Source organism: Adelges cooleyi, unplaced genomic scaffold (genome assembly GCF_023614345.1).
Source record: "Adelges cooleyi isolate 19-005CV unplaced genomic scaffold, UGA_ACOO_1.1 ACOO_flye_CR_arks_rails_tigmint_CR_PRNA_381, whole genome shotgun sequence".
Classification (NCBI taxonomy): Eukaryota; Metazoa; Arthropoda; class Insecta; order Hemiptera; family Adelgidae; genus Adelges; species Adelges cooleyi.
Window position 1 is genome coordinate 960,908 of NW_026096058.1, and position 25,048 is coordinate 985,955.

Consider the following 25,048-nt stretch of genomic DNA (forward strand, 5'->3'; position numbering starts at 1 on the left):
TGCTGTCAAAACTGCGTATAACTCGAGTAATATGACCAAAGTAGTATTTGCGTTAGTTGAAATAATTAAAAACTGTTGATACACACACAATTTTTATGAAATTAAATCAGTTTTTATTTTATAAAATCAAGATTTAAAACTTTTTTGATTCAAGATATTTTGTTTCCAGCAAAGTTTTTGTTTTATGTTTGTCGAGTTAAGTGATTCTTGAATAATGTCAAGAAAGTGTAAAAATGACCCTGACAAGTTTTGTTACATTTGTGTAGAAATTACTTTTAAAACTCAACAGGGAAAACTTACACCATTAGTAAAAAAAGGAAATGATAATCATAAGGCCATATTTATATTAATACTGTAACATTAATTATAACCTCTTTTTTGTTCATAAAAACTGTATTTTTGGAAAAACTAAAAAAATCATATTTCAATAAAACTATTTGTTTCCAAATTATTCTAATATCAATTCTACTATACTAAATCTTGTTCCAAACATAATTGGTTAAAAGTTTTCATGTTACACACAAAAATTCACCATAAGTTATATTTTTAAGTCCAGTAACATATTTTACATTATATAATATATATAATTAATTATACCAAACAAAAAATGAGGACAATATCAGTATTTTATTTTCAATAAATCACTATTACATAATTTAATTCTGATTTATATCAACTGAACAATTGTATCTTATTAAAAATTTAGTTAAAAATAAAAACAGTATATCATAATTATTATAATAAAAACTAAAAAATTATTTAAAAAAATATAATTAATAATCATTTAAACAAGTAACAAACTTCACATAGTACTGTAAAGCATTAGCAAAAGTTTGATATTAACAGTTAAGGTGTTTGAAGACTTCGTTCAAAAAGTCCTTATCTTCCATAAGAGGCACATGCGTTTTATATGGATCGAATTTAACTTCTGATGTTGCAAGATCCCAACCAGGTAATAATTTATCAAACTCTAGCTTTGGTATATAATCACACAAAAATCCGATATAATCGGCTGTATCTATGATCATTCCATACCTAGCCATATGATATCTCAACATGTTTGTATACAATTGCAAATCTACATTTTCTTTTCGTACTTCTTTCAGTACAGATGCTAAATATTTGACAAACTTCTCAGCATGTTTCATTGAGTAAATATTATATTTCGGCTCCAGTTTGCTTACCAGAAAATTATACAGCCGTTTTGTAATCCACGGTTCTTTGTTATACAAAGATTTAAAATGCATTGTTACGTTATCTTCGACACATGTTTGCTGGTCAATACTATCAGAGAGCGTCATAGACGAGCATAATGAATCATTCGAGAAGTTCCTACCTAATGCTCTAGTCAGAATTGAAGGACTACCGTTAGATGAAACTCTTCTGAACGATCTAGTCAACAGATCTTCCAGTTCAAAAACTGCTGGATGCACAGAAGAACGTTTCCTTGCCGACATAAGTCCAATGGCGTTATTTATATGTTCTGCAATGGTTTTATTAACATTTACCGGAGTACCATTTACATTAGATGCACAAGAAATGTTACTCGTATCATCATCAGTTATTGTTGCCCATAACATGGAGTCATCAGATTGGGAATGAACACTGCCATTTAACGATGTATTTCTTGCTGTTCTCATTTCTTTTTCTGATACCGAAACTGATGTTGTTATAAACGGCCCTAACTCATTTTCAGCATTAGTACGTCTAGTAGATTTGCGAAAAGAACTATTTTGTGTCAAATTTTTTCTTGATTTAATATTACCCGAAACATTGTTTAATGAAATATTTGACAAATATGAAATTGTTGCTTGATTTTTAATTTTTTTTGATAATGACCTAGTCAAACGAACAGAATTACTTTGAACTGTTAAAGATTTCGATTGCCTTTTACTTGAATTTGAAAATATACTATCTGGAGTTCTTAGGTTTTTTTTGGTTGAAAATCTTTTTGAACTTAAAGGCGATGATGTAGACCCAAGATCGGCACCTCCAAGTGATGTGTTTATTGGATTTAAAGTTTCAACCGTTTGTGAAAATGATTTACTCTGAGCTTCAACTGTTGATCTAGTAAAATCTTTACTTGCAGATAAATTATCATCAGAGGCAACGTCTCGGGTATTAGTAGGTAAACTGTTTTTATTTAAAATTGAATTAACAGATCGATTTTTTCTACTTAATCTTTTCGAAACAATAGTGTTATTAGTTGTCAAATTTAAAGACTGGTTATTCTTAAGAGAAAGGTCTTGAGTTACATTTGAACCAGTTGACTTTTCATTTACTATTGAATTCAATAATTCATATTCCGATCGATCATTGGTTATTGTTTTATTGGACATAGGTGAAATATTAATTTCCTCTGAAAAACTTTTGGATGATGATCTTGTTTTTCCAATACTAGGTGATATGTCTTTATCTTCATCAACATCAGCTGGAATAGATCTTTTATTTGTCAAAGATTTAGAACTATCCATAGACAACATTGAAGTGTTATTTAAAGTAAGTAAATCATATTCAGACTTGTTATGATTTGCAGTATTATTAGATACATGAGACATAGTAATATTGTTATCTTTAGTAAAACTTCTGGAAGCCGATATGGTTTTACGACTAGTCACCGAAGCACTATCATTTACAGAAACATTTGTTACATTATTTGTATCTGAATTTATATTGGAATTATTTGTAGACAACATTGAAGTGTTATTCAAACTGAGCATATCAGGTTCACTCTTATTATTTATAGTTTTATTAGATACACCAGACATAGTAATATTGTTATCTTTAGTAAAACTTCTGGAAGCCGATCTGGATTTACGGCCAGTCACCGAAGCGCCATCATTTACAGAAACATTTGTTACATTATTTGTATCTGAATTTATATTAGAATTATTTGTAGACAACATTGAAGTGTTATTCAAACTGAGCATATCAGGTTCAGTCTTATTATTTATAGTTTTATTAGATACACCAGACATAGTAATATTGTTATCTTTAGTAAAACTTCTGGAAGCCGATCTGGTTTTACGGCCAGTCACCGAAGCGCCATCATTTACAGAAACATTTGTTACATTATTTGTATCTGAATTTATATTAGAATTATTTGTAGACAACATTGAAGTGTTATTCAAACTGAGCATATCAGGTTCACTCTTATTATTTATAGTTTTATTAGATACACCAGACATAGTAATATTGTTATCTTTAGTAAAACTTCTGGAAGCCGATCTTGTTTTACGGCCAGTCACCGAAGCGCTATCATTTACAGAAACATTTGTTACATTATTTGTATCTGAATTTATATTGGAATTATTTGTAGACAACATTGAAGAGATATTCAAACTGAGCATATCAGGTTCACTCTTATTATTTATAGTTTTATTAGATACACCAGACATAGTAATATTGTTATCTTTAGTAAAACTTCTGGAAGCCGATCTGGTTTTACGGCTAGTCACCGAAGCGCTATCATTTACAGAAACATTTGTATCTGAATTTGTATTAGAACTATCTGTAGAAAACATTGAAGTGTTATTCAAACTGAGCATATCAGGTTCAGTCTTATTAAGTATAGTTCTATTAGATACACGAGACATACTCCTGTGGTGTATTTTTGAAAAACTTTTGGAAGCAGATCTCTGTTTCCGACTGGTCACTGAGTACTCATAATCTAATGAAATACCTGTTACATCATTTCTAATTGATTGATCACTTCCAAAAGAAACATCTTTAGGCCCGTCAAAAGGAAACGTGGATGTATTATTCATCAAATGTAATACATCATTATCAGATTTATCATTAGTTATTGTTTTATTTTCCTCTGAAAAACTCTTTGACAATGATCTTTTTTTTCGAACTCTTTGAGATACTTCTCCATCGTTAATAGTTGTATTTTTTGGCTCTGGGAATTTACTACTCGTATTCATTGTTTCTGATAAATTAGCTAAAGACATTGGACATTGGTTTTCAAAACAATCCCTTGCTTCTTTGCCAGATGTACTTTCATTTGAAAAATGTTCATCAGTTTCACATGCATAAGAGTCACTCTTTTCATGTATAGAATTTGATTCAATTAAAGATGCTGATTTTGTGGTATTCGACTCCTGACTATTAGTAATTATCCCATCAAACATAAATGAATTATCTGGCACATTTCTACGATTAAATTTGATATGTTTAGACATATCTTGAGTTAAATCGTTACTATCTAAACTGTCATCGATCAAATTACTAAATACTCCCGACTGTTGGCCAATACTAGGTTTATTAACAAAACGATTTTTAGGTGTCTGAGACAAACCAGGCGAAGACAACTGATACTGAGATTCGCTATTCTCCTCGGTTTCCATACAAGATTTACTTCTATTTCTGCTAGTATCACAAATATTAGATTCAGCCATTGCAGTTTCATCTACTGGTGAATCTTGTTTTATAATTGGTTCATTTTGCAATACCGATTTGGTTTCTTCACTGTCAGTAATTATTCCATCAAACATAAACGAGTTACTGTCTAACACCTCTTTCCGATTAAACTTCATACGCTTAGACATATCTTGAGAAACGTCACACGGTAAGCTATCGTCAATCAAATTGTTGAATACTTCAGACTGTGGTTCTATATTATGTTTGTTAGTAAAACGATGAGCTGGTGTTTGCGATAAGCCATTCATAAGACTTTCATTACTCTGGACGGCAGTTAAATTATGAGTATTTAATTTTGTCTCGTTATTACTTGTGTTAGACATTAGGTCTGATGCAGAATGTACTGAAATTGTAAAAATGTCATTGTCTTGTGCTTCTTCTATTACCAGAGTACTATTTTTTTTACTAATAAAATCAAATTTGCTAGTTAACCTCTTCGGTGAGTTAGAAGATACATTTGAGAAATTTAGTGTACTGGTCAAGTCTTTATCCTTTACTCTACTGAAGTTAAATTTACTTGATGATTTGCGTAAACTACTATGACCTTTGATATTGTAATTCAACAAAATAGAACTTTCCGGTATTGTTATTTCTTTTTCAATAGCTGCATCCAATAGTACATTAGAATCTTTTATGAAGGATGAATTTGTTACATCATTTACCATACTTTTATTGACAGAAGTTATCAGAATCGAATCGGATAATTGTTGCTGACCACTTAACGATTCAGACATTTTAACACTTTCGTTCATAGTTTGATCATTGTCATCTTGCGTTTTATTAATAATGTTATCGAAAGCAGCAGAATATGCGTTACGGAGGTTTTTCTTTGGCTTAAACTTTCTTGATTGGTGTCCTGTTTCATTTACGCTATCACACATAGTATTATTTCTATTATCAACATCGGTACTCTCAATATTATAATCCATGACTTCGGTGCCTAATTGGAGTTTTCGGATAAAATTTGGTTTCCGTTCGGACAATTTTGGCTGGTCATAAATGTTAGACATATCATGCAACATTTTTGTTGAGTTATTGGAAGATTTGTCTTCAGACTTCGGAACACTATAAGTTTCATTTTTATTATTTTCAACAGTGTAAGTGTCAGATAGAACATTTTTTTTGCTTGTTACAGATGAATCGGAAATTGATTTTTCAGTATTATGTATAGATTTATTATTAGTATTTTCTAAAACATAAGTTTCATTATTCAGTGTTTCTTGAGAGTTTATGTTCATTGTTTTGTTGCTCTTGGATACGTGTAGCGAGTTGATACGAGTTGAATTGCAATTATCTTGAATATCGTATGTATGATTCAGGCTAGGAATATCTATAGAACTACACATCGAAATTTGATTAATATTAGACACTAAAGAATTATTAAACATTGTCTTTTCAGAGTTTAATTCCATATCAGATGTACCACTAGTAGTGTTATTTAAACTTGAATCAGATACTTTGTTTGAGTTATCAGTGATCGTTTGAGTAGTACTCAAGTTAGTTTTGTCTAAAACACTGGAATTATCATTTGTATTGATATCAACGACCAGTGACGATATATCAATGGGTTTTTTGAAATCTGAATGAAGGTTTTTATTTCTTTGCTCGACACTAACTTCCCGATCGTCATTAGCAGAGCCATTTTCTACAGAGGACATACTATAATTTAACATGTCGGCCTTACTATTATTTTTATTTCTATGAGAGAAGCGCAACCGAGGAGAAGCGATACTAAGCTCTAAACTATCTTGTCCAGTAGTGTCACATTTGCTCGAAATACTGAAGTCATTATTATCGCTTGGTGGTAGCAAACGCTTACGTTTATGAAATGGTTTTATACTTGTGCTATTTTGTGTCATTTCCATTTGGCTGTCATCATCAAAAATATTATCAAACATATTGCTAAAGTTATGAGATGACAGTTTAAATTTTTTTTGAAAAGCTGTAGTTTTAAGGATTGATTGATGTCTAGTGTCATCTAGTTGAAAACTTGATTCATTTAAGTCAGTTTTTGTAATATTCCCAACAACCATAAATTGTTCTTTACCAGCAAGTGTGTCTGATGGATTTCCACAGCATTCCATCAATACATTGGTAGTGATTGAAGAATTGTTTGATTTTGTAGTTAAAGATTCCAACGTAGAGCCTTTCTACCGACCATTCTGCATTAAATGTTTTATTATTACCAGCTTCCTGCAAAACTTGATGATCTAAAAACAATGAACATATTAATCACTATTCAAATTTCAAAAAAATAATAGATGTTAGATACAGGCATATAGATTAGATAAGTAGTTGTTTATTATTTTCAACTGTTTACTCTACCATAAAATCGCAATATTTTTGTTTTACTCATAAATAAACCCAAGTATTTACCATTCAACTTTTTGAATGAAATTTACCTAAATATAATTCATCATGACAACCGCTGTTAAATAAAATTTGTTTATAAACATGAAGTAATTTTTTACGTTTTACCACTATCTATTTAAACAAATAAAATTAACAAAACCATTAGACTTACCGATAGTGTCAATCGAGCTATCAGTATCCATCAACATATTAGTAGTGATTGAAGAATCACTCGATTTTGCAGTTAAAGAATCCTTCGTAAATCTTCCTACCGACGATTCTGCATTAAATTTTTTATTCTCACCAGCTTCCTGCAAAACTTGATGATCTAAAAACAGTAAATACATAAATCACTATTAAAATGACAAATCATAATATGTTAGATAAGTAATTGTTTATTATATTCAGCTGTTCTTTTTAGGGTACTTATTACCAAACTAAAATTCATCATTGTTTAAGTGTATGCTTACTCTGCTCAATATGAGAAGAATAGGTTTTTTGCTTTTATCTCAACAAACATCAACTTGTCAAAAAATGTACACCTACACAATTTTCTAATTACACTTAATTTCCTTTAAAAAAAAAATTGTATTAAAATTTCCTCCTTAAATAATTAGCATGATGCAAAAGGTTGTTTAGATTTTTGGCTATAGGCTTGCAAAAACGAATAACAAAAAATTAACGTTGATAAAAAAATTTAAGATAAATACTATTCTAATTGTGGTCATTTTGACAGTTTGTAACAGTAATATTGTCATTATTGTCTTTTAAAATAATGTCATCAATATCATCATAATTGAAGTAATCTAAAGAATTAAAAAATAGACATGATTGTTTCTTTAAACCTACGAATCTTATAGTATAGTTATTATTTTTTTAAGTGAAATGCATCATCAATAACCTACAAACAAAAATACTTATATTTTAAATAAAATATTTAAAAAAAAAAAACAATTTGTTATGGTAGGTATTTATTTAATAGTATTATTAGCCAGAGCTTATGCTTTTTCCATATTTTAATTCACAACATTTCAATTAATAACCTGTTTACATTAAACTTGTCATGTTATTCAAGTTAATATAAACTCACTAAAATGTAAGTGCAAGAAAAATACCTAATTATTAATAAGTAGGCGTGTACTTACTTAAATCATCAGACATGTTAGATGTGTCATCTTCGACTTCCATGCTTCAGATCTTAAATTAACTGGAATAACCAACAAATTATTCATTAAACATTATATTAATATAATAATTAGAAAACCAAGCGTATAAAGAAAAAAAAACTACTTTTTAAATAAATAAAATGTTATTATTGGTAGATTATATTGTTAACTTTCTTTAACTCACTTCCATAAACAAGAACACTCATCCGGCTCCTATATTATTATATTTCTGTAATGGCAATCAGTTTTGTGACACTAAAAAGTAAAATTAAATGGAATAGTAAACACAATAAATTTTACACGGCGCATCAATTAAAATAATTTTATTGGCGTTGCATTGTATTACTATTTTTCCCTCTATAACATGTTTAGTGATAAGCCTTAACGGACAAACATTTTGAATTCAACAATTTTGTTGTTGTTCGGTCATCGGTTGATGATATATATTGTTCAAGTTACCACTATGGTTATGACCGTCGTTAAAATGGTTATGATGGTTGATGCCGAAGCCCAGTGTAGCCATTATGGCAATAATAAATAGTATTAAGTTATTACTATCCGAAACATAATTAACCACAATAAAGCCAGAAATCAGAATCCTTAATAGAACTTAAAGAGGAAAGAGGAAAATTGAAATGAAATTATGTTCAAAAATGATGCAATAAAAGTCTTGTCATCTTTCGTTTTTGTTATAGATATTTTTGCTCTAAATCATCATGGAGCGAGTAAAACGTATTCTGCGTAGGTATGGTTTAACGTTAACAAATTGGGTTATGACGTCCTCTTGAATTTATAAATTCTATAATACAAGTCTAATTTTCACATGATCTGAACCAAATAGATAAAAAAAAATCAGGCAAAACTAGAGATTTAAGATAGCGTAACAATAAAAAATATTACCCAACTCGATTTGATGTTTCAAAAAATAGTTTTAACTCAGTTCTACTAAGTTCAGGTCAATCCAGACAGTTACATTTATATTATTAGACTAGATCAGTCCGGGATGGGTAGAATAGGCCTGAAAATATTTTGAAATCTATCTGGAATTACAATCCAATTAGAAATGTATATAATTTTATAATTATTCGAATATTCAAAAACCAAGTATTCGAATCCAAATAACAACCATGGTTACAGTGAACGTGGATCAAGTTAATAACTCAATTATTATTCATAAATCGTATTGGGAATATTAATTTAGCTATGACAAAATAAAATTAACAGGTAAATCAGCAACTTGCGATATCAGCAAAATGGCTGCCAGTATTTCAGGCGATCATATATTTATTATGAGAGAAAATCAGCAAACATATTGTAAAAAATACATTACACAAGTTTTTGACATACTTATACAGTTGGTCATAATTTTGACTATAAAAAAAATAAAAAAAGATCAATGAAATAACACAACTACAAAAATTACTAACTTTTATTTATCAATCTCCGTTTGTACACCACAAAAATCCTTGTAGACACCTTTTCTAAATGGTTTATCATTTTAAATTAGAAAGTAATTATACGAGTATACTATATTCTTAATACATATTTTGGAACTATTGGTTATCATCATGTTGTCATTAAAACTATACATCAATAAGATAACGAGTTATGCAAAACTAAAAAAAAATAAATATGTTTGTAATTACCAAGAATACTACCGTGATATTAATTTAGTTGTTAAAACAACTTGTACGTATAATTAATGTTCTATATAAACATATAATAGTCAAATGCATTGTGCGATTTTTCAAAAAAAAAAAATCATAAAACTAATCACAACTACAATATAAAATTCTTTGTTTCTATAATATACATTTTTATATGCTTAATGGTTTTCCAAATAGCAATTTACATCTCATAAAACTCGATTTTTATGGTAATTGTCTTGTTAAGTTCAACATAATATAAGGAATTTAAAAGTCTTCATTTGTAATATTCATAGTAGTTATGTTAGGAATATCAGGAATTGCGACCGATGCTTTTTGATAATCACCGACTCTCTTTTCAAAGAAGTTGGTTTTTCCTTGTTGAGATATTAAGTCCATAAACGGGAATGGATTTGACGATTTGAAGATCTAAAAAATCATGAAAATTAATTTAAAAATTGTTATTAAATAAAAAATGTACACAATGAGAACTAAATCAATTTATAACCTTAGGACATCCCAATTCTACCAATAATCTATCAGCCACAAATTCAATGTATGTTGCCATTTTTTCACAGTTCATGCCAACCATCTTAACCGGTAAAGCATTTGTCAAAAAGTCTTGTTCAATACCGACAGCCTCTCGAATGATGTGAATAATAATATCTTGAGGTGGTTTCTGGGTTAAGTGTTTAAATAATAGACAAGCAAAATCTGTGTGTAAGCCCTAAAACACATAGATATAGGTTTTTTTAAACAAAAATAATTTAAAAGGAACTAATAAAGACATAATATATATAGAGTATTTACCTCGTCCCTAGAAATTAATTCATTGCTAAATGTTAAACCGGGCATTAATCCTCTCTTTTTTAACCAAAACACTGCTGCAAAACTTCCAGAAAAAAATATTCCTTCTACGGCGGCAAATGCAACTAGTCGTTCTCCAAATGTTGCTTTCTTATCACAAATCCATTTTAGGGCCCAGTCAGCCTTCTTTTTTACGCAAGGTAAAGTTTCAATAGCATTGAACAAAAAGTCTCTAAACAAAGTAAGTTTATAGTTTTATCATTAGTAAATTAATTATAAATAAAAACCATTATATATAGTTTTACTTTTGTTTTGGATCTTTAATGTAAGTATCAATTAAGAGACTATACATTTCTGAATGAATATTCTCCATCATTATTTGGAACCCATAAAAGCATCTGGCTTCAGTAATTTGAACCTCTTGAGAAAATCTCTCGACCAGATTTTCATTTACAATACCATCAGAAGCAGCAAAGAATGCTAATACATGAGAAATAAAATGGCGTTCATCATCAGTTAATTGAACCCAATCGTCCAGATCCTATATAAAAAATGGTGTAATATAAATATTATGTAATTTATAATTCTATCCCAAGAAGATAGAACAAAGAGAAACAAGGGGAAATAATTTTGGTGGTAAAGTAACTTAAATAAAGCCGAAAAAAAAATAAGAACAAAATGTAAAATAAAATACATTTTTTAAATTGACTTCTTCGACATTCCAAAAAGAAGCTTCCTGTTTTTTATACATTGCCCAAATATCATCATATATAATGGGAAATATGACAAATCGTCTCGGATTTTCTTTCAGCAAGGGCTCAATTGTACTATCAAAATTAACTCTGTACTTAGCCAACGACTCCAAGTAATCAAAAACCTACACAAAAATAATAAGTTATAATTTTTTTTATTAACATTAGGAAATGGTAAAAACACGGTCATGTACACATTACCTGGCCATTTTCATGAGATTTCAGTTGGGACAATACATTTTGGTGGACTTCATTCAATACTTGTGTAGGCGGTTTTACTATTTTTCCTTTGAGTATAGAGTGCTGCAAAATACAAATAAAATTATAAGTACAACTTAATATACATTCCCCAACCAAATATGACGTTCACTTTGTTCCAACAAAATGATAATATATTTTTCAAACAAACGGATAAATAATTTACCGTATTTTACTTATTGCTAAAATGTGATTTTTAACATATACCCATTAATGTGTTCTTAATTTCGAAGACGATGGAGCAAACGAAAAGCACATCGATTTTAAACTTTATAATAAGAAAACTATAGTATGTATAAAAACTTGATCTGAAATTACCTGACTTTGAAGCGAGCCATTAACATTTTCTTTGTTGACAGCAGCATTCATGATTGATACTTGTGCGGTAGAACGCGGGAATAAGAAGGTACTTGACGGTTGAGCAGAAAAACAAGACAATATTATAAAACGGTTTGGAGATTATTCTTGATCTATTTTCTCCTGGAGTCAAAACGGTTAATGCCGAAACAAAATACAAATGACAACACTACATAAAAAAACACACACACACACACAGTTACTCCGTCAGCTCACAGTCGAATAACATAATTTATAGGTTCGTAACGTAGCCAAATACAAAGAACACCAACGTTTAAGCGCGGGAAAGTCGCACACTATCTCACCTGCCTTTTATCAGTTTGTTTACAACCGTCAGCTGTTCGCCGGCCCGACCAATGATAGCGTTCACAACTGCCATTACAGCCAATCACAGTGGACAAAAAACGTTTTGGGGATGCCACGGCTAACCGTACCGGCGTCATTTTAATTTTTCCCTTTTTATTGCGCAGTACGGTCAACGATATAAATTGTAATGACAAACGAAACTGCTGTAATCACACAATTGATTAATCTACCGTGAGCTAAATAATTATTATTATTATGTACTTCTCCCCGACTATTCGGACCCCTCCGCCGCCAGATATTGCGTGTAAAACGTGTTTAGGAAGATGTGTTTTTTTTAGCAACTAATCAATTTAAGCAGTACACTAAGAGCTAATTAACAGTTAAAAGGTAGATTTAACCTGTTCTGTGTATACATTTTACAATTTCCTAAAAGTCGAATCCAAATAACTTCAAACTCGGCCGTGTCAAAATATACAGTCTCAATAATTCTGCTGTAAAGGTTAGGTCGGTTATTATAATTGTATAGGTGTATTTCTACGCTAAAATCGCTCAGTTCATAACAACAAAACGCATCACTCTCGACTTATCTTTCTACAATAATGGCTTAAACAACTGCGTCGATTCAGAATAACAATGTAGATTTTTTTTTACTGAAATGTTAGATGATTAACTTGTTTTAAAAAATCGTCCATAGGTACTTTACAACTTAATAAATTTATTATCGTATTTCCAATATAATAATACATATATTGGCGTTTCCGAGATAAATTAGCCTTTACCCCTCGAAAGACCAAATACTGATTATTTTCAGCATTTAAATGGAAGTTCGTTGCAATTTTTATTTTTAAAAAACACATTTCAAACGAATTATGTATCCAATACTACAGTTAGAAAGTTAGATTGAAAATAAATACACATTACGAACCACACTAAAAAAAAATGTTCCTTTATTTTCTTAAATAAACCACAAAAGTGAAATAACTAACAATAAGTTTAGCAATTGACAGCATGCTAGATTTATTCTTGCTATGAAGAAACATCTCAAGGATGAATATGTTAGTTCTATTATCATTATGTTATCTATTACTTTTAAAAATTGTTAACCTGCTGATCTTCAGTAGGTTTTTTTTTTTACAAACACAACTTAGGACTTTTGGACAACAGTCGGATTGAGACACACTTTTTGTTGTTATATTTTGAGGATTAAACAAAAATTTTTAACAGGTTTCTAGAACACGTCCTTTTATATAAATCTCACCAGTATGGTTTTTATAAGAACCATAGGAAATGTCATCTTTAATCCCGTCGTTAATTATTCAATTATAATTTTTTAGTATTCATCATTCTATTTATGCATGGTCAATGCAATAATCATTAGAGGTACAAAAGAATAACAACTTAAAGAAAAAAACAAAAAAATATTAAACCAATAATTTTTATGTTGAGAAAACATAGAAATATCAGAAAAAATAAGAAATAAAATTTTTATAACATAAAACATTTTTCACAATTTGCAATTTAGTAACATGGAAATATGGTTTTCACAAAATTACTACAAAATAAATGAGGTAAATATAGTTGTTGTTAAACTAAATGTTAAACGTGAACCATTTCAAAAATATTAAATTATTTTTTAATAGGAAAAAACAAAGGCATCTTTTATTGCTTACGATGACAATTACAAAATTTTGTACTAACAGAATATAATATTTCATTACAAATGTTACCGACAATTTTCTCTTGTTCTAGTTAGAAAACACTTATTGTGAATACAATAGTAAATTTTAAAATTTCATAAAAATTTACATTAAACAAAAGTAGTTGAAAAAATCACTACTTTACAAAGCCAATACGCATTTTGCAATAAAATATTTTTGTTTGATAAGCAATTTTACCCTACAATAGTTAAACAATCTAATTCATTCACTAGAATGTATTAAGCAACGAGTACAGTATACATAATAAAACGTCAAATATTATTATTATTATTATATAATTACTACAAAATATTTTCCCATGTTAGTATAGTGAAAAATAAACTAGATATTAAATCTTAATATTTAGTTAATCTTTTATTTAAAGAATTTCTAGTACGTTTTATTGTATTTCCGCAACATATTAATGGACTTAACATGATCAATGTTAGATTGAACTCATTACACAACTTAATAAAAAATCTATAAATTATTAATACTAGAAAATAAATTATTATAATAATAATAAACAAATGTTGAACGAGTAAAAAAAAAAAATAGAATTTGTTGAAAAAAAATACTGTACTCAAGAAAAAGAAATTGCAGAAGGGTACAATGCTTTTAGGATGTTATATTTTGTGTTTTATGCTTCCTTGAGACGACCGCCGTCACCTTCAGACACATATCTCTTGCGAGACGTTCTGCAAAATAAAACAAAATGATTTAAGTTTCTACTAGGCACTAACAGAGTTGGCAATACCCCGTTTCTTTAAAAAAAATCTCAACTCAATAGTTCTTTTGAATATACTTAAACCCAAATATTTGGTACATATCAATTACATTTGCCGAGCTAAAACGTTGGGTTTTTTTTATTCAATTCTTTGCCAACTCTACTATAAAATTGAAGGATAAAATTATCATCATACCTTGTTGGTATCTTTTGAATTATCTCTTTAGGTAAAAAGCCAGCATTGACACACTTGTCCAAAAAGCGTTCAAGAACAGCCGGCGCTAATGGCACATCAATAGTTACATCATCGAGAACGTCAAACACTCTGTCAAAGCCCTGTGATAAAATATTATTTTAGATGTTTTTATTGGCTTTTGTGTTAGCAATATCAAACTTAACACATTTTCATATTAGAGATGTACAAATAATCTATTTAAGTCATTAAAACTCTTAAAACTTTACTTTGTATATTCATTTTTTTGTTATCGACTAACTAGAGTGTCATATAGCTAAAGATAGTAGGCATTAAAATACAGACCATAAATATTTTGTATTCAGTTTCATACCTGGTTCATCATTTCCGGAGTTATAATGATTGCATCATACAATGCCTTCAGCAACTTGCACATGGCTACTTCCGTATGAGCATTCATAGCCTCGATTACATCAACAACAGCCTAAAAGATAATGAAAAAACACGAATGTGAAACAAAGAGACAGGGCGGAAGGAAATTATGTCTAAAATCTGTATTTGGAATTGGGCAATTCCACTCGTATGCAATAATAAAAGTCGAGTTACCTCGTACACAAGTTCGTGATGGAAATGCGGTACTTCCAACTCTAGAATACATCTGATAGCTTCTTGAAGATCGCCAGAACACAAATACTCGTCTAACAGCATATTCATTTGCCTTACGAGGTACTGCACTGGTCTAAGACTACCGCCAACGCCCCACACGTTATCCAGTCTAGTTAATCCGTGTTTAATATTTAGCAAGTTATAAGCCTTAATCAACGCTTGACTAAGAGAAAAAAAAACAATTTAAGTATTCAAATTCGTTACATTCAAATTTAAAATAAAATTACTTTGCCAGATCACTATAGTTTTTCTCTTTGAAAAAATCTATAATCTTTGGAGGAAGACAATCGTCTGCTATAGCCCTGGCTATAAAACAGCCAACGACAATTGGAGCATCCGGTGTGTCGAGAATGAGATCAGGAAGGTTGGACAGTATTACGTCAAAACCTTGGGCGATTTCTTTTTGCTTGATCAGACGTCCATATAGATCAGATATCAATATGGATGTCATCTCCCTTTGCGACGGTTTATGCTCAAGTGCTACTTCAATGGCAACTTGAGTGATCTAGCAAAAATTATCAATATTATTTATTAAGATATCTCGGCATTTATATTATCTCATAAATTTGTTCACATTTGACTTACCAAATGCCATTTGCTTATAATGTTAAGCTCGCTCAACACCATTGCAGCTTCTTCAGTATCACCGTGTTCATAATATTCAAGAATATTGAAGGTAATAGAATTCTGTAATTTCAAAACAATTTGAAAACATTTGTAAAACATCTAAAAGTAGATACTGAAAAAGTTACCTTGAGTTCTTCATCAGAAGCCTCCGGTGTTATTTCACGTAGAACGATATTGTCATCATCCAATAAATCGCTATCATAGTTAGGGTCCTTAACGTCAATAGCAGGATCGATATCACTTTCTTCGCCCAATTTTCCCCAAACGCCTTTACCTCCAGCACCACCTAAATCACAAGATAAAATTATTTCTTAAATGCCAATGAATATAACATATACTTGTAATTCATATTTTGTAATACATGAATGTTGCAATCAGAGATAAAAGTTATAAATAGTTTATTATTTATCTGACAGAATATAATATAATAATAACATTACACAACAACGACGGATTGCATGGATAAAATGGTTAACAGGACTGTTTATATATTAAAATGTTAATATCAGTACACAAAATATTATATTATAATATAATACTATTCAACTACTTTTAAATAAAATTATGATCAACTAAAATCAATTCAGTTTTACGATTATTACGAAAATAGGAAATTATCTTTTAAAGGTGAATAGGTGAGTATATTGATCAAGAATATAATTTAATCAAAAGAGCCAAGTTAATTGAAATCAAACAAAAACAGTTCTACATATGACGAACATTACGAAATTGCCGAGTATGCGTTTGTTCTAAAATACTGAACTCAAATAAGGTATAAAATGTATTAAATATCATGTAACAATCAAGATATATTTCTTATTAATCTAATTAAGATTTCTATTAATTTTTTAACATGCATACATTTATTATGTCCATTTCACATTTATATATGGGTAAAGTATGAACTACATTTAGATTTGTTGTGTAAAATACCAAGCTATATTTAATGTTTACATTAAAAATTAAAAAAAAGTGTTATGTGGAAGAAACGACTTTACCGAGAAAGAACCAAATGCAAAAATCACATAAACGGTTTAAAAAACTAGTGTTGTTTTATCTGAGCGAAAATGCGGCACCAAAGTGACCAAGCGTTGTCGAGTTGCGTTTCTTACCTTTCTTGGCGTCTCCACGGGCTTTGTTGAAACCGTTTCGAGACTTCCTGTTGTTCTTCCAGCGCCTTTTCAACTGCACCACGGTGGCCGTGCCCCCGTGACCGTTGACGATGCCGCTGTCCCGGGATAGAGACTTGGCCAGTCTCTTGGCTTTGCGCTTGACGCGCAGTTCCACCGACGAGACGTCGCCGGTCTTGTCCGAATAATCGCTGTCGCCGGTGATGGTGCACCCGTTGATCACCTCGGACGCCACAACGTCGATCACCGCGTCGTCTACTTCGGCCATTGCGTGCCGGCTTCGAACTGCTGGTGCCGGTTGCTGTGAAGAGCTTTGACGCAGCACGCGCTCGCACGCACAACACACACGGTGTCCGGCAAACGGTAATTACTTCCAGCGGGTTATGCGGCAACGACGATGTCCCGGACAACGGCGGGTTTTGACTAGATTGTCGGGCCAGAGCGTGCGCAAAACGAATCCAATGGAATTGAAATATTATAATTGTCTATAGTACATATATTGCAATCGACAATGGCAACTCTGTAAGTGTTTCAAACGATTTTGGTTAGGTGCAGCGATGACGGTATACGTGACGGGAGAGGTGTAATACGCCGAATGCGTTACTATATTTTTTCAATATGCTCGATACGCAAAACCGCTTCCAGACAAACTGCGCAGTAAGCCGACGGGCCGCTGCGATTGGCCACAGCTGAGCGGCGATGTAAACAATAATAAATATCAAGGTCAGCGCGGTGCTCCATGCCGGTGCGCTGGAACAAGGAGGTTCCAACTAACTGCCCGCTGCCGCGATTTCAATTGCGTTCTAGAAATTTCTATCCCGGAGGCCGGCAGCCCTCTTCCACCCCTACAATAACCACCCCAACGGCACCCACCGGCTACTGCTAATCCACCCCTCGCCTCCACTTTTCGATGCGCGGCCAGATGGCAACAATATTTCAGTGCAAGTTGATAATATTAACGCAACTTTTTAAATATTACTGTTTAAATTGAAACGACAAGCGTTTTTTGTAGTTATTTTTTTATTTAAAATGTATAGCCTTCATAAAAAAATATATTTTTTTAATAATTTGTTATTCATTGTATACAATACATATATTAATACGTATTTAACCTAACCTAACCTATATTTCATATTTGTTTGTTAATAACGCGATTTATATATTTTTTATCCAACTAATAATATTTAAAATAAACTAGGAAGTAGGAATATTTCAAATACTGAACACACATTTTGTCATTGTATGTTTTTACTCAATAATGGACTATTGTCTTATTTTTGTCGTTCAATAATTGTATTGGTCCCCTAGTGTGGTAATTATTAGTTGGGCAGTTTTAACCAATTTTTATTTTTTAAATAAGTCGAATTTTACCAAGTATTAGATTTTAATACTGTTCTAAACTGCAAGATTAAAAATAAAATGTATTAACTCATACTGCGGTTGAATGGTAATATTTTTTTAACGCTTTCGAATTGTTACACATTTTAATATTATTTAATTTATTATTGTTATACCGAATTAACATTTGAGCAATAACATTTTATAGTTAGTTTTTCATTAAAACTATAAATACTTTTTCTATACTCTACTTATTAGTATTTTAACACGATAGTTATTTCACATAGGAATAACATGGTATTGTGTTGTCTACATAAATACCTTTCAAGCTGGCTCGACAACCTTTTGTAACAGCAATTTGAACGGCTATTTAAAATTACCTTTCTTACTCGCTTCCATGTATTACGATCAAATATCAATAGAAATATTAAACAAAAAAATCACGTTTTTGTATCATTTTTTATGGAATAATAACAGCTATAGTTCTACAAACAGAAGACCCCAAACAAATCGAATATTCATGTTTACTATGGTCGTGACATTATATTTATTTTTTCCTCGAGGATAAGGTGTTTTTATTAATTTCACAAAACGGCTAGTTTCAGTTTTTTCTTTAAATGTATACATATTGTCTTCGTTTCATCGCGCGCACACACACATCCAGCACCCTACTCCCTAGCGGCTAGCATAGACCCAGACAATATTAAATTTGTCTCGATCATTAGGTCTATAAATACAAAGTAACAGGTCTATGGTTTCGCGTTGGTATCTTGTGTAGAGTGTAGACAACAACAACAATATGTATATACCGTATAATATAATATGCCGGCTAGTCCCGCATCGTCAAAAAAACAGTACACGAGTGGTTGTGTACGATTTTAACCTTGAAACCGCCATCTCCGCTGTACGTTTTGGCCGGTGTAAGTCGACCGACCGGCCGGCAGTTTCTTCCTATGAAAAATAACATGGGTAACACACAAAACATTATAAAACGGTCCATGTTAATATTTATGAACACTATCGTTATCATTTTACCGGCAGCACACCGTATTGTAGCAACGACTGTTATAATACCATAATATGACTATACTATATCTTTATGCTACTGCTGCTGCTGCTGCAAAAAAAAACAATTTGACTATGAGAATACAATATGTTTTCCCAATATCATGTTACAGACATTTTATACATAATTTATAATTTTTAACTGTTTAAGCAAAATATTTTTAAAATAAAATCATTGTTGTAAATTATTAAGAGCACGTCTTACCGCCATTTATTAAGCAGTTAGGAATAGGCACTTTTTTAACAAAAACTTAATTTAACAGTAAAACTGATTTGTAATTACTAGTTCAGTAATAGAACACTTTTTTGGTACTTAATTTATTTTTCGGACTTTCACAGCATTCTTGGCAGCAAATGAAAATTTTTTTTTTCATCTATGCATAGCTACGCATATTCTTTATTATTGGCTAAATAATAATCGTAGACAATTTTTTTTACATCTTTAAAATAATGAGAACTATCTAGAACTATCTCTCGTCGGCTTTTTTTTTATTATTTACCCTACATTCACACTTAATATTTTAATTCTGACGTTTTTTACATATTCAAATGCTTGTATTTAAAGTAAAATTTAAATTTTCTATAAAAACGACGAGAGAAACTAACCTCGTTTTTACGATTATTTCTAAAGTCCCCTTAAAATACTTGCTTAAATTAAATAAATTATTTAAAAGGGTAGTTATAAGGTATAAAGGGTTACCTTAAAAGTAAAATGGCAAAATACATATTCGATTTGTCTATTGCATTCAGAATTAATGTAGTGAAGCGGCTGTTCACAAATTTTAAATTACAAATATAAAATGTTGGGAAAAATACCAAAAAAATTGTTTTACATTATGGTAGCAAGAAGGATATCAAATTGGTTTAGAAAACAGCATTAAAATACTTCCTTAGCATAATTCCTTAAATCGAATTTATTTTTATTTACTCCACCGAATAACAAACTGTATAAACTAGTAACTACACAGGCAATGGAATGGGTTTAGTGGTTTATTCAAGGGCGCTAACCGCGTTAATTTTCATTAAAAACAAAAACATTATTATTAATGCGTATTTTCAAAAAAAAATATTATTATAAACAAATTGTCTATGTATTTTATATTATATACATTTTTACACTCACTAGCTAATTGGAAGTTTTTAGACGCCATGGGGGAGTTGTCCCTTGCCCCCCCTGTGGGCGCCCTTGGGTTTCTTTACAGTGGAGGGGTTACAGACAACAGGTGTTTTGAATACTTTATTTTCCAAAAGTTTTTTGCCTTCAATTTTTAACAACGGATTTTAGCGATTCCGTCAATATTTACTTGGCGTTATTGTTTACGCCATTAAAAACGAATTCCATACAAAAAATGTATTTATGAGCCATAAAATAAAAATATTATAATCTATCTTTTGTTTTTGTTACATAATAAATTTCAGGATACCAAAAATGTATTTTTTATACATCTCCATTTACTATCGATTCAATTATCAGTTATGAAGCCCAAAAACTACAGCCACGTGACTTCAGCCAAAAAAAAAATGAAAATAAACAGAAATATTTAAACACATTTAGAGGAAAGGGTAAATAATATTTTTGTTTATTTAACGACTTTGAAACCATGATGTTCAACCCCCAAAACAGCACAAAAACAATATTATATTTTGTAAGTACAGTAATCTTAACCTATGCTTCTTAACGATATTTTTGAAATGTTATTACTGTCTGAGCATATTAAGGAAGAGATTGAATGTAAAATAAAATATAAAATAACCTCACAATGACATGTTTATAATGTAGCAAAATGTACAGTAGGAATTATGTATTCGGTTATCGTACAGAGCGTTTCAACACTATTTTACGATAATAAATAAATATGATTTCTATGATTGGGAATGGAACAATAATAAAAAAAAACATTTTTTATTGCAGCTGTTGACAAACTATTAATAATTATGATACGAACGAATGGGTGTAATTTTTTTTTATTTAACATGTTTTTTATGCACATGCTATGACCGACGACGAAAAAAATATACTTGTAGGAAATACGTATTATGATAAAGTAATTAATTTAACACATATTTCTAACCACATTATATACGTATTATAGTACATTATATTACAATAACGTCTAGAACAGAAATAATACTATTAAATATATGTATATTAAATGTACAAAACAATAAATTCGTCTGTTCTCAGCTATTTGTCAGTACGAAAAACACTGTTTACTTTGTTCTCTTATGTTTTTCATTTTATCGGGGGGGGGGGGGGGGGTGGGTGTAAACTGTAATGGTCAGGTCTCTTTCAGATATTGTAATGACCATGGCACGTGGAGCATGTTTTATGCTTACTAATATTTTGGGCAACTTATAATTAAGATATAATACTTAATTAGTATTATATCTTATTTAGTATTTAAGCATTTAACAATTTTTGTTATATGACGTTGATACTTGTTTTCCACAACTATTAAGAAATGCTTAGTTTGTACTCTTTTTAGTATATAAGTATATAACCCTAAGGAATCAGTAAATATTCAATTATTGTTTATCTTGTTAACCAGAGAAGTTATTGTCTGTGTTAAAAGTTTATTAATTAAATTACATTGGATCAAACCTATCTTGTCAGTTTTGTGTCTTAATTGGCTTAACTACATTTTTCCGCTGTATAAGATAGTACTTGTTTTAAACCCTACAGTTCATTACAAACTATTGTCTATTGTAAACTAAATTTGTATGTCAATTTACAAATAATAAATATGAAACTATTAAAAAAATCAAAATTAATTAATGATTATAAATTGTAACCCGAGGTAAACTTACCAAAGTATTTTGAATTTGACCATCGATTAAATTACGACTGTAAGATTTGCTGTAAAAATGATTATTATTATTATTTATTATTAACTATTGTAAAATCAGAAGTGGCACTAAGCTGGAAAAAATTATTTATTCATACAATTTTTTTTTTTTTTAAGATTATTAGGTAATACTAAGTTCCTTTGGTAAGTCTTTTTTAACTACTATGGATAAATGTTGTTTAAATTACAAATAACAATTTTATTTCAGTTATATACATTTATATATATATACATATATACATATTCACTTTTTTATTTATATAAATATAAATCTTCATTATCCTTGGCCTTATCCTCCACTCGTTTTATATATTATATATTTAAATGTATGACAATATTTTTTCTCAATATTTAAAATTTGTTTTTTTAGGTTACCTACAAATACTTGTTTGTGTTGTTATTTTGCTTTTGAACTGTGCAGGCGGTTGAAAGTATTTTTGTCTAGTGTTTTTACCTTTTTATATAAATATTTATTATAGGCGAATTTATATGTGTAGAAGTAGATGTAAACTTTGTAACGGTTTTACTAGTTTACATATTTTATTTTTTTTAATTGTAACAAATTATTTACGGTATACAATTTATCTTGAGTATTCCAAAGAATTTATTAAAAATACGAAACCATATTAGTTAGTACTTATAAAAGCTGCAATTATAGTTGATAATCAAGTTTTTATCATTCATAAGTACAGCAATTTAATCGCGTGGAATTTGTTTTTGATTATTTAATATTACTAAACTGTTTTTGGATAAAATATTACGATGACACGCTATTATTGTAAGTTTTAATTGTATGTTACCTACCCTGGTTAACTTATAATCTATTAGGACGCTTTTTTTTTGGGGGGGGGGGGGAGTTGGGTGCTTAATAAGAATCAAAAATGGTATCGTACAATATACAATTTATATAGTAATAATACTGTTGTTCAAAGCTACTAAGTAACGACATAATGGCAAATACTATAGGTATTAATAATTAATAAATATTAATTGTCTTCATTCAAATAATGTTTCTATCTGTGGACCAAATTGTTAGTTAAAATTTGTTAAAATAATTTTTATTGTTATTCAACACAGTTTCTCAATAACGTTATTCTGTGGCAGTTATTAAAAATCGAACGTTTACACCATTTGAATCAACAGAACGCAGCGACAATAATTTATTGGTAATTATAAATATATTTCAAACTGCTAAACCAATTTATTCATGTACCAAGTCTTTAGATCAGAAATCGTTCACGAAAAATACTTTAACGGAGCAAAAATTTAGAAAGTTCACCAAAATGTAGTTCATCTCTGAAATTTGTAGGTACATATTTTTCAACTTAATATTACACGGCGCAAAATTATATTTTCTTAAATAGTCCAAACTAAATCAAAATTTGTAAAGAATTTTTTTTAGATTTAGTACAAGATGAAAGAGTGGAAACTTTTTTTTAATACACTTTTTTTTGGCATGATTTTGGTCCGGAAATAGACTAAGGATAAATCTATTAATTTAAATTATTATTTTTTTTTAAATCAGCCTTTTTTATTTAAAAAACTTCAAAAAAGTTGCTGCCAAATCAGTAGCGCAATGTTTTCTAAAAATCGAATCTATTTCGATGAATTTTTATAAAATTGGCATCGCGATTATTAAAAAAAATTCTCTTTTACAATTTTTAAATTCATTTACCCAAATAAAATTTACATTTTTCAGAATAATACTCAATGTGTACACAAAATAATTAATGATTTTCTAAAATTGGTTATTAAAGAAAATAATAGAAATTATTAATATAGAATTGGTTTTTTGAAATATGATGCTAGCATAACAAAAAATAATAATTTATTAGATCAAAAAGTATAAGGTAAGTTGACTGATAACATAAAAAATAGTCATAATTAATAAAATCTAGTTAATCCACGTGGTCGTAATTGGTAACACAATTTTCAATCTAACCTTTACAACATTTCAGTTCACACACCCACATGAACTGTTTAAATTTCAGACATCTAAGTTCAGGAGATAAATGAAAAATTTCCGACAAAATAAAATCCAATCGCCATCGAATTCTTTACTCTTTTTTTTTCTCTAATTTTTTGGCTTTATTTGGCGTATTAGCAAATAAAAAAACAATTACATTTTGTTTAACTAAGAAACGATTATTAAATAGAAATGTACAGATTATCAAATATATAACACAATAAACAAACATACCTAAATGTATAATACATTTTTAAATTAAAATGGACAACAAATAACATAGTTTATACAATAAACACATTTATACTATAAAACAGTAAATTGAAAACAACGGTAACGTAAAATCACAAGCAGAACCAAATTAACAAATCAATAATAAATAATAAGCAGATTCAATGGTTTTTTTTTTTAAATATTTAAAATGATTTATACAAGTTTTTTGTAAGTTATAATTTGGTGTTTTTTTATACATTGCGTACATTGTTTTACGAATGGTATTAACACGCATTACATTAAGTTTTTATAATAAAACAATATTATATATACCTATATATCACAACAATAATTTTGCTAAACGTCTAGATACTTACACAAATGAGGATTAACAAATATATATAATAATTAATAATATATTACTTTTGGACGATGCGGTCATTACAATTTTGCATATGTTTCTAATAAAAATTCAGTGTAGTTATGTTAGTTTTTTTTAAAAAGTTTTTACATT

General features: G+C 29.6%; 3 protein-coding genes across 14 annotated transcripts; all 3 read right to left on the reverse strand.

The window, feature by feature from the left end:
• Positions 1–702: 702 nt before the first annotated feature.
• On the reverse strand, positions 703–8,296 carry LOC126841353 (putative uncharacterized protein DDB_G0277255). 12 transcript variants are annotated; one of them, XM_050577782.1, is made up of 6 exons: positions 8,125–8,296; positions 7,920–7,981; positions 6,947–7,102; positions 3,356–6,632; positions 2,897–2,935; positions 703–2,473 (listed from the first exon to the last, which is right to left on the reverse strand). In XM_050577782.1, the coding sequence occupies exons 4-6, from the start codon at positions 6,504–6,506 to the stop codon at positions 840–842; spliced, it is 4,824 nt and encodes a 1,607-aa protein (XP_050433739.1). In that variant the 5' UTR covers positions 6,507–6,632; positions 6,947–7,102; positions 7,920–7,981; positions 8,125–8,296; the 3' UTR covers positions 703–839. The 12 variants fall into 12 exon arrangements, with proteins under 12 accessions (XP_050433739.1, XP_050433737.1, XP_050433732.1 ...); XM_050577780.1 differs by having other exon boundaries at positions 703–2,935; positions 3,554–6,632; XM_050577775.1 differs by having other exon boundaries at positions 703–3,145; positions 3,554–6,632.
• A 1,046-nt stretch (positions 8,297–9,342) lies between these two features.
• LOC126841308 (ribonucleoside-diphosphate reductase subunit M2 B-like) lies at positions 9,343–12,023 on the reverse strand. The gene is made up of 7 exons (XM_050577696.1): positions 11,722–12,023; positions 11,347–11,448; positions 11,088–11,270; positions 10,699–10,934; positions 10,397–10,625; positions 10,095–10,313; positions 9,343–10,015 (listed from the first exon to the last, which is right to left on the reverse strand). Exons 1-7 carry the CDS (start codon positions 11,770–11,772, stop codon positions 9,854–9,856), a joined length of 1,182 nt encoding a protein of 393 aa, XP_050433653.1. The 5' UTR covers positions 11,773–12,023; the 3' UTR covers positions 9,343–9,853.
• Positions 12,024–13,485: 1,462 nt separating this feature from the next.
• Positions 13,486–17,714, reverse strand: LOC126841395 (programmed cell death protein 4). The gene is made up of 8 exons (XM_050577857.1): positions 17,089–17,714; positions 16,102–16,262; positions 15,935–16,036; positions 15,577–15,854; positions 15,290–15,512; positions 15,057–15,167; positions 14,687–14,826; positions 13,486–14,461 (listed from the first exon to the last, which is right to left on the reverse strand). Exons 1-8 carry the CDS (start codon positions 17,372–17,374, stop codon positions 14,404–14,406), a joined length of 1,359 nt encoding a protein of 452 aa, XP_050433814.1. The 5' UTR covers positions 17,375–17,714; the 3' UTR covers positions 13,486–14,403.
• Between the last annotated feature and the right edge of the window lie 7,334 nt (positions 17,715–25,048).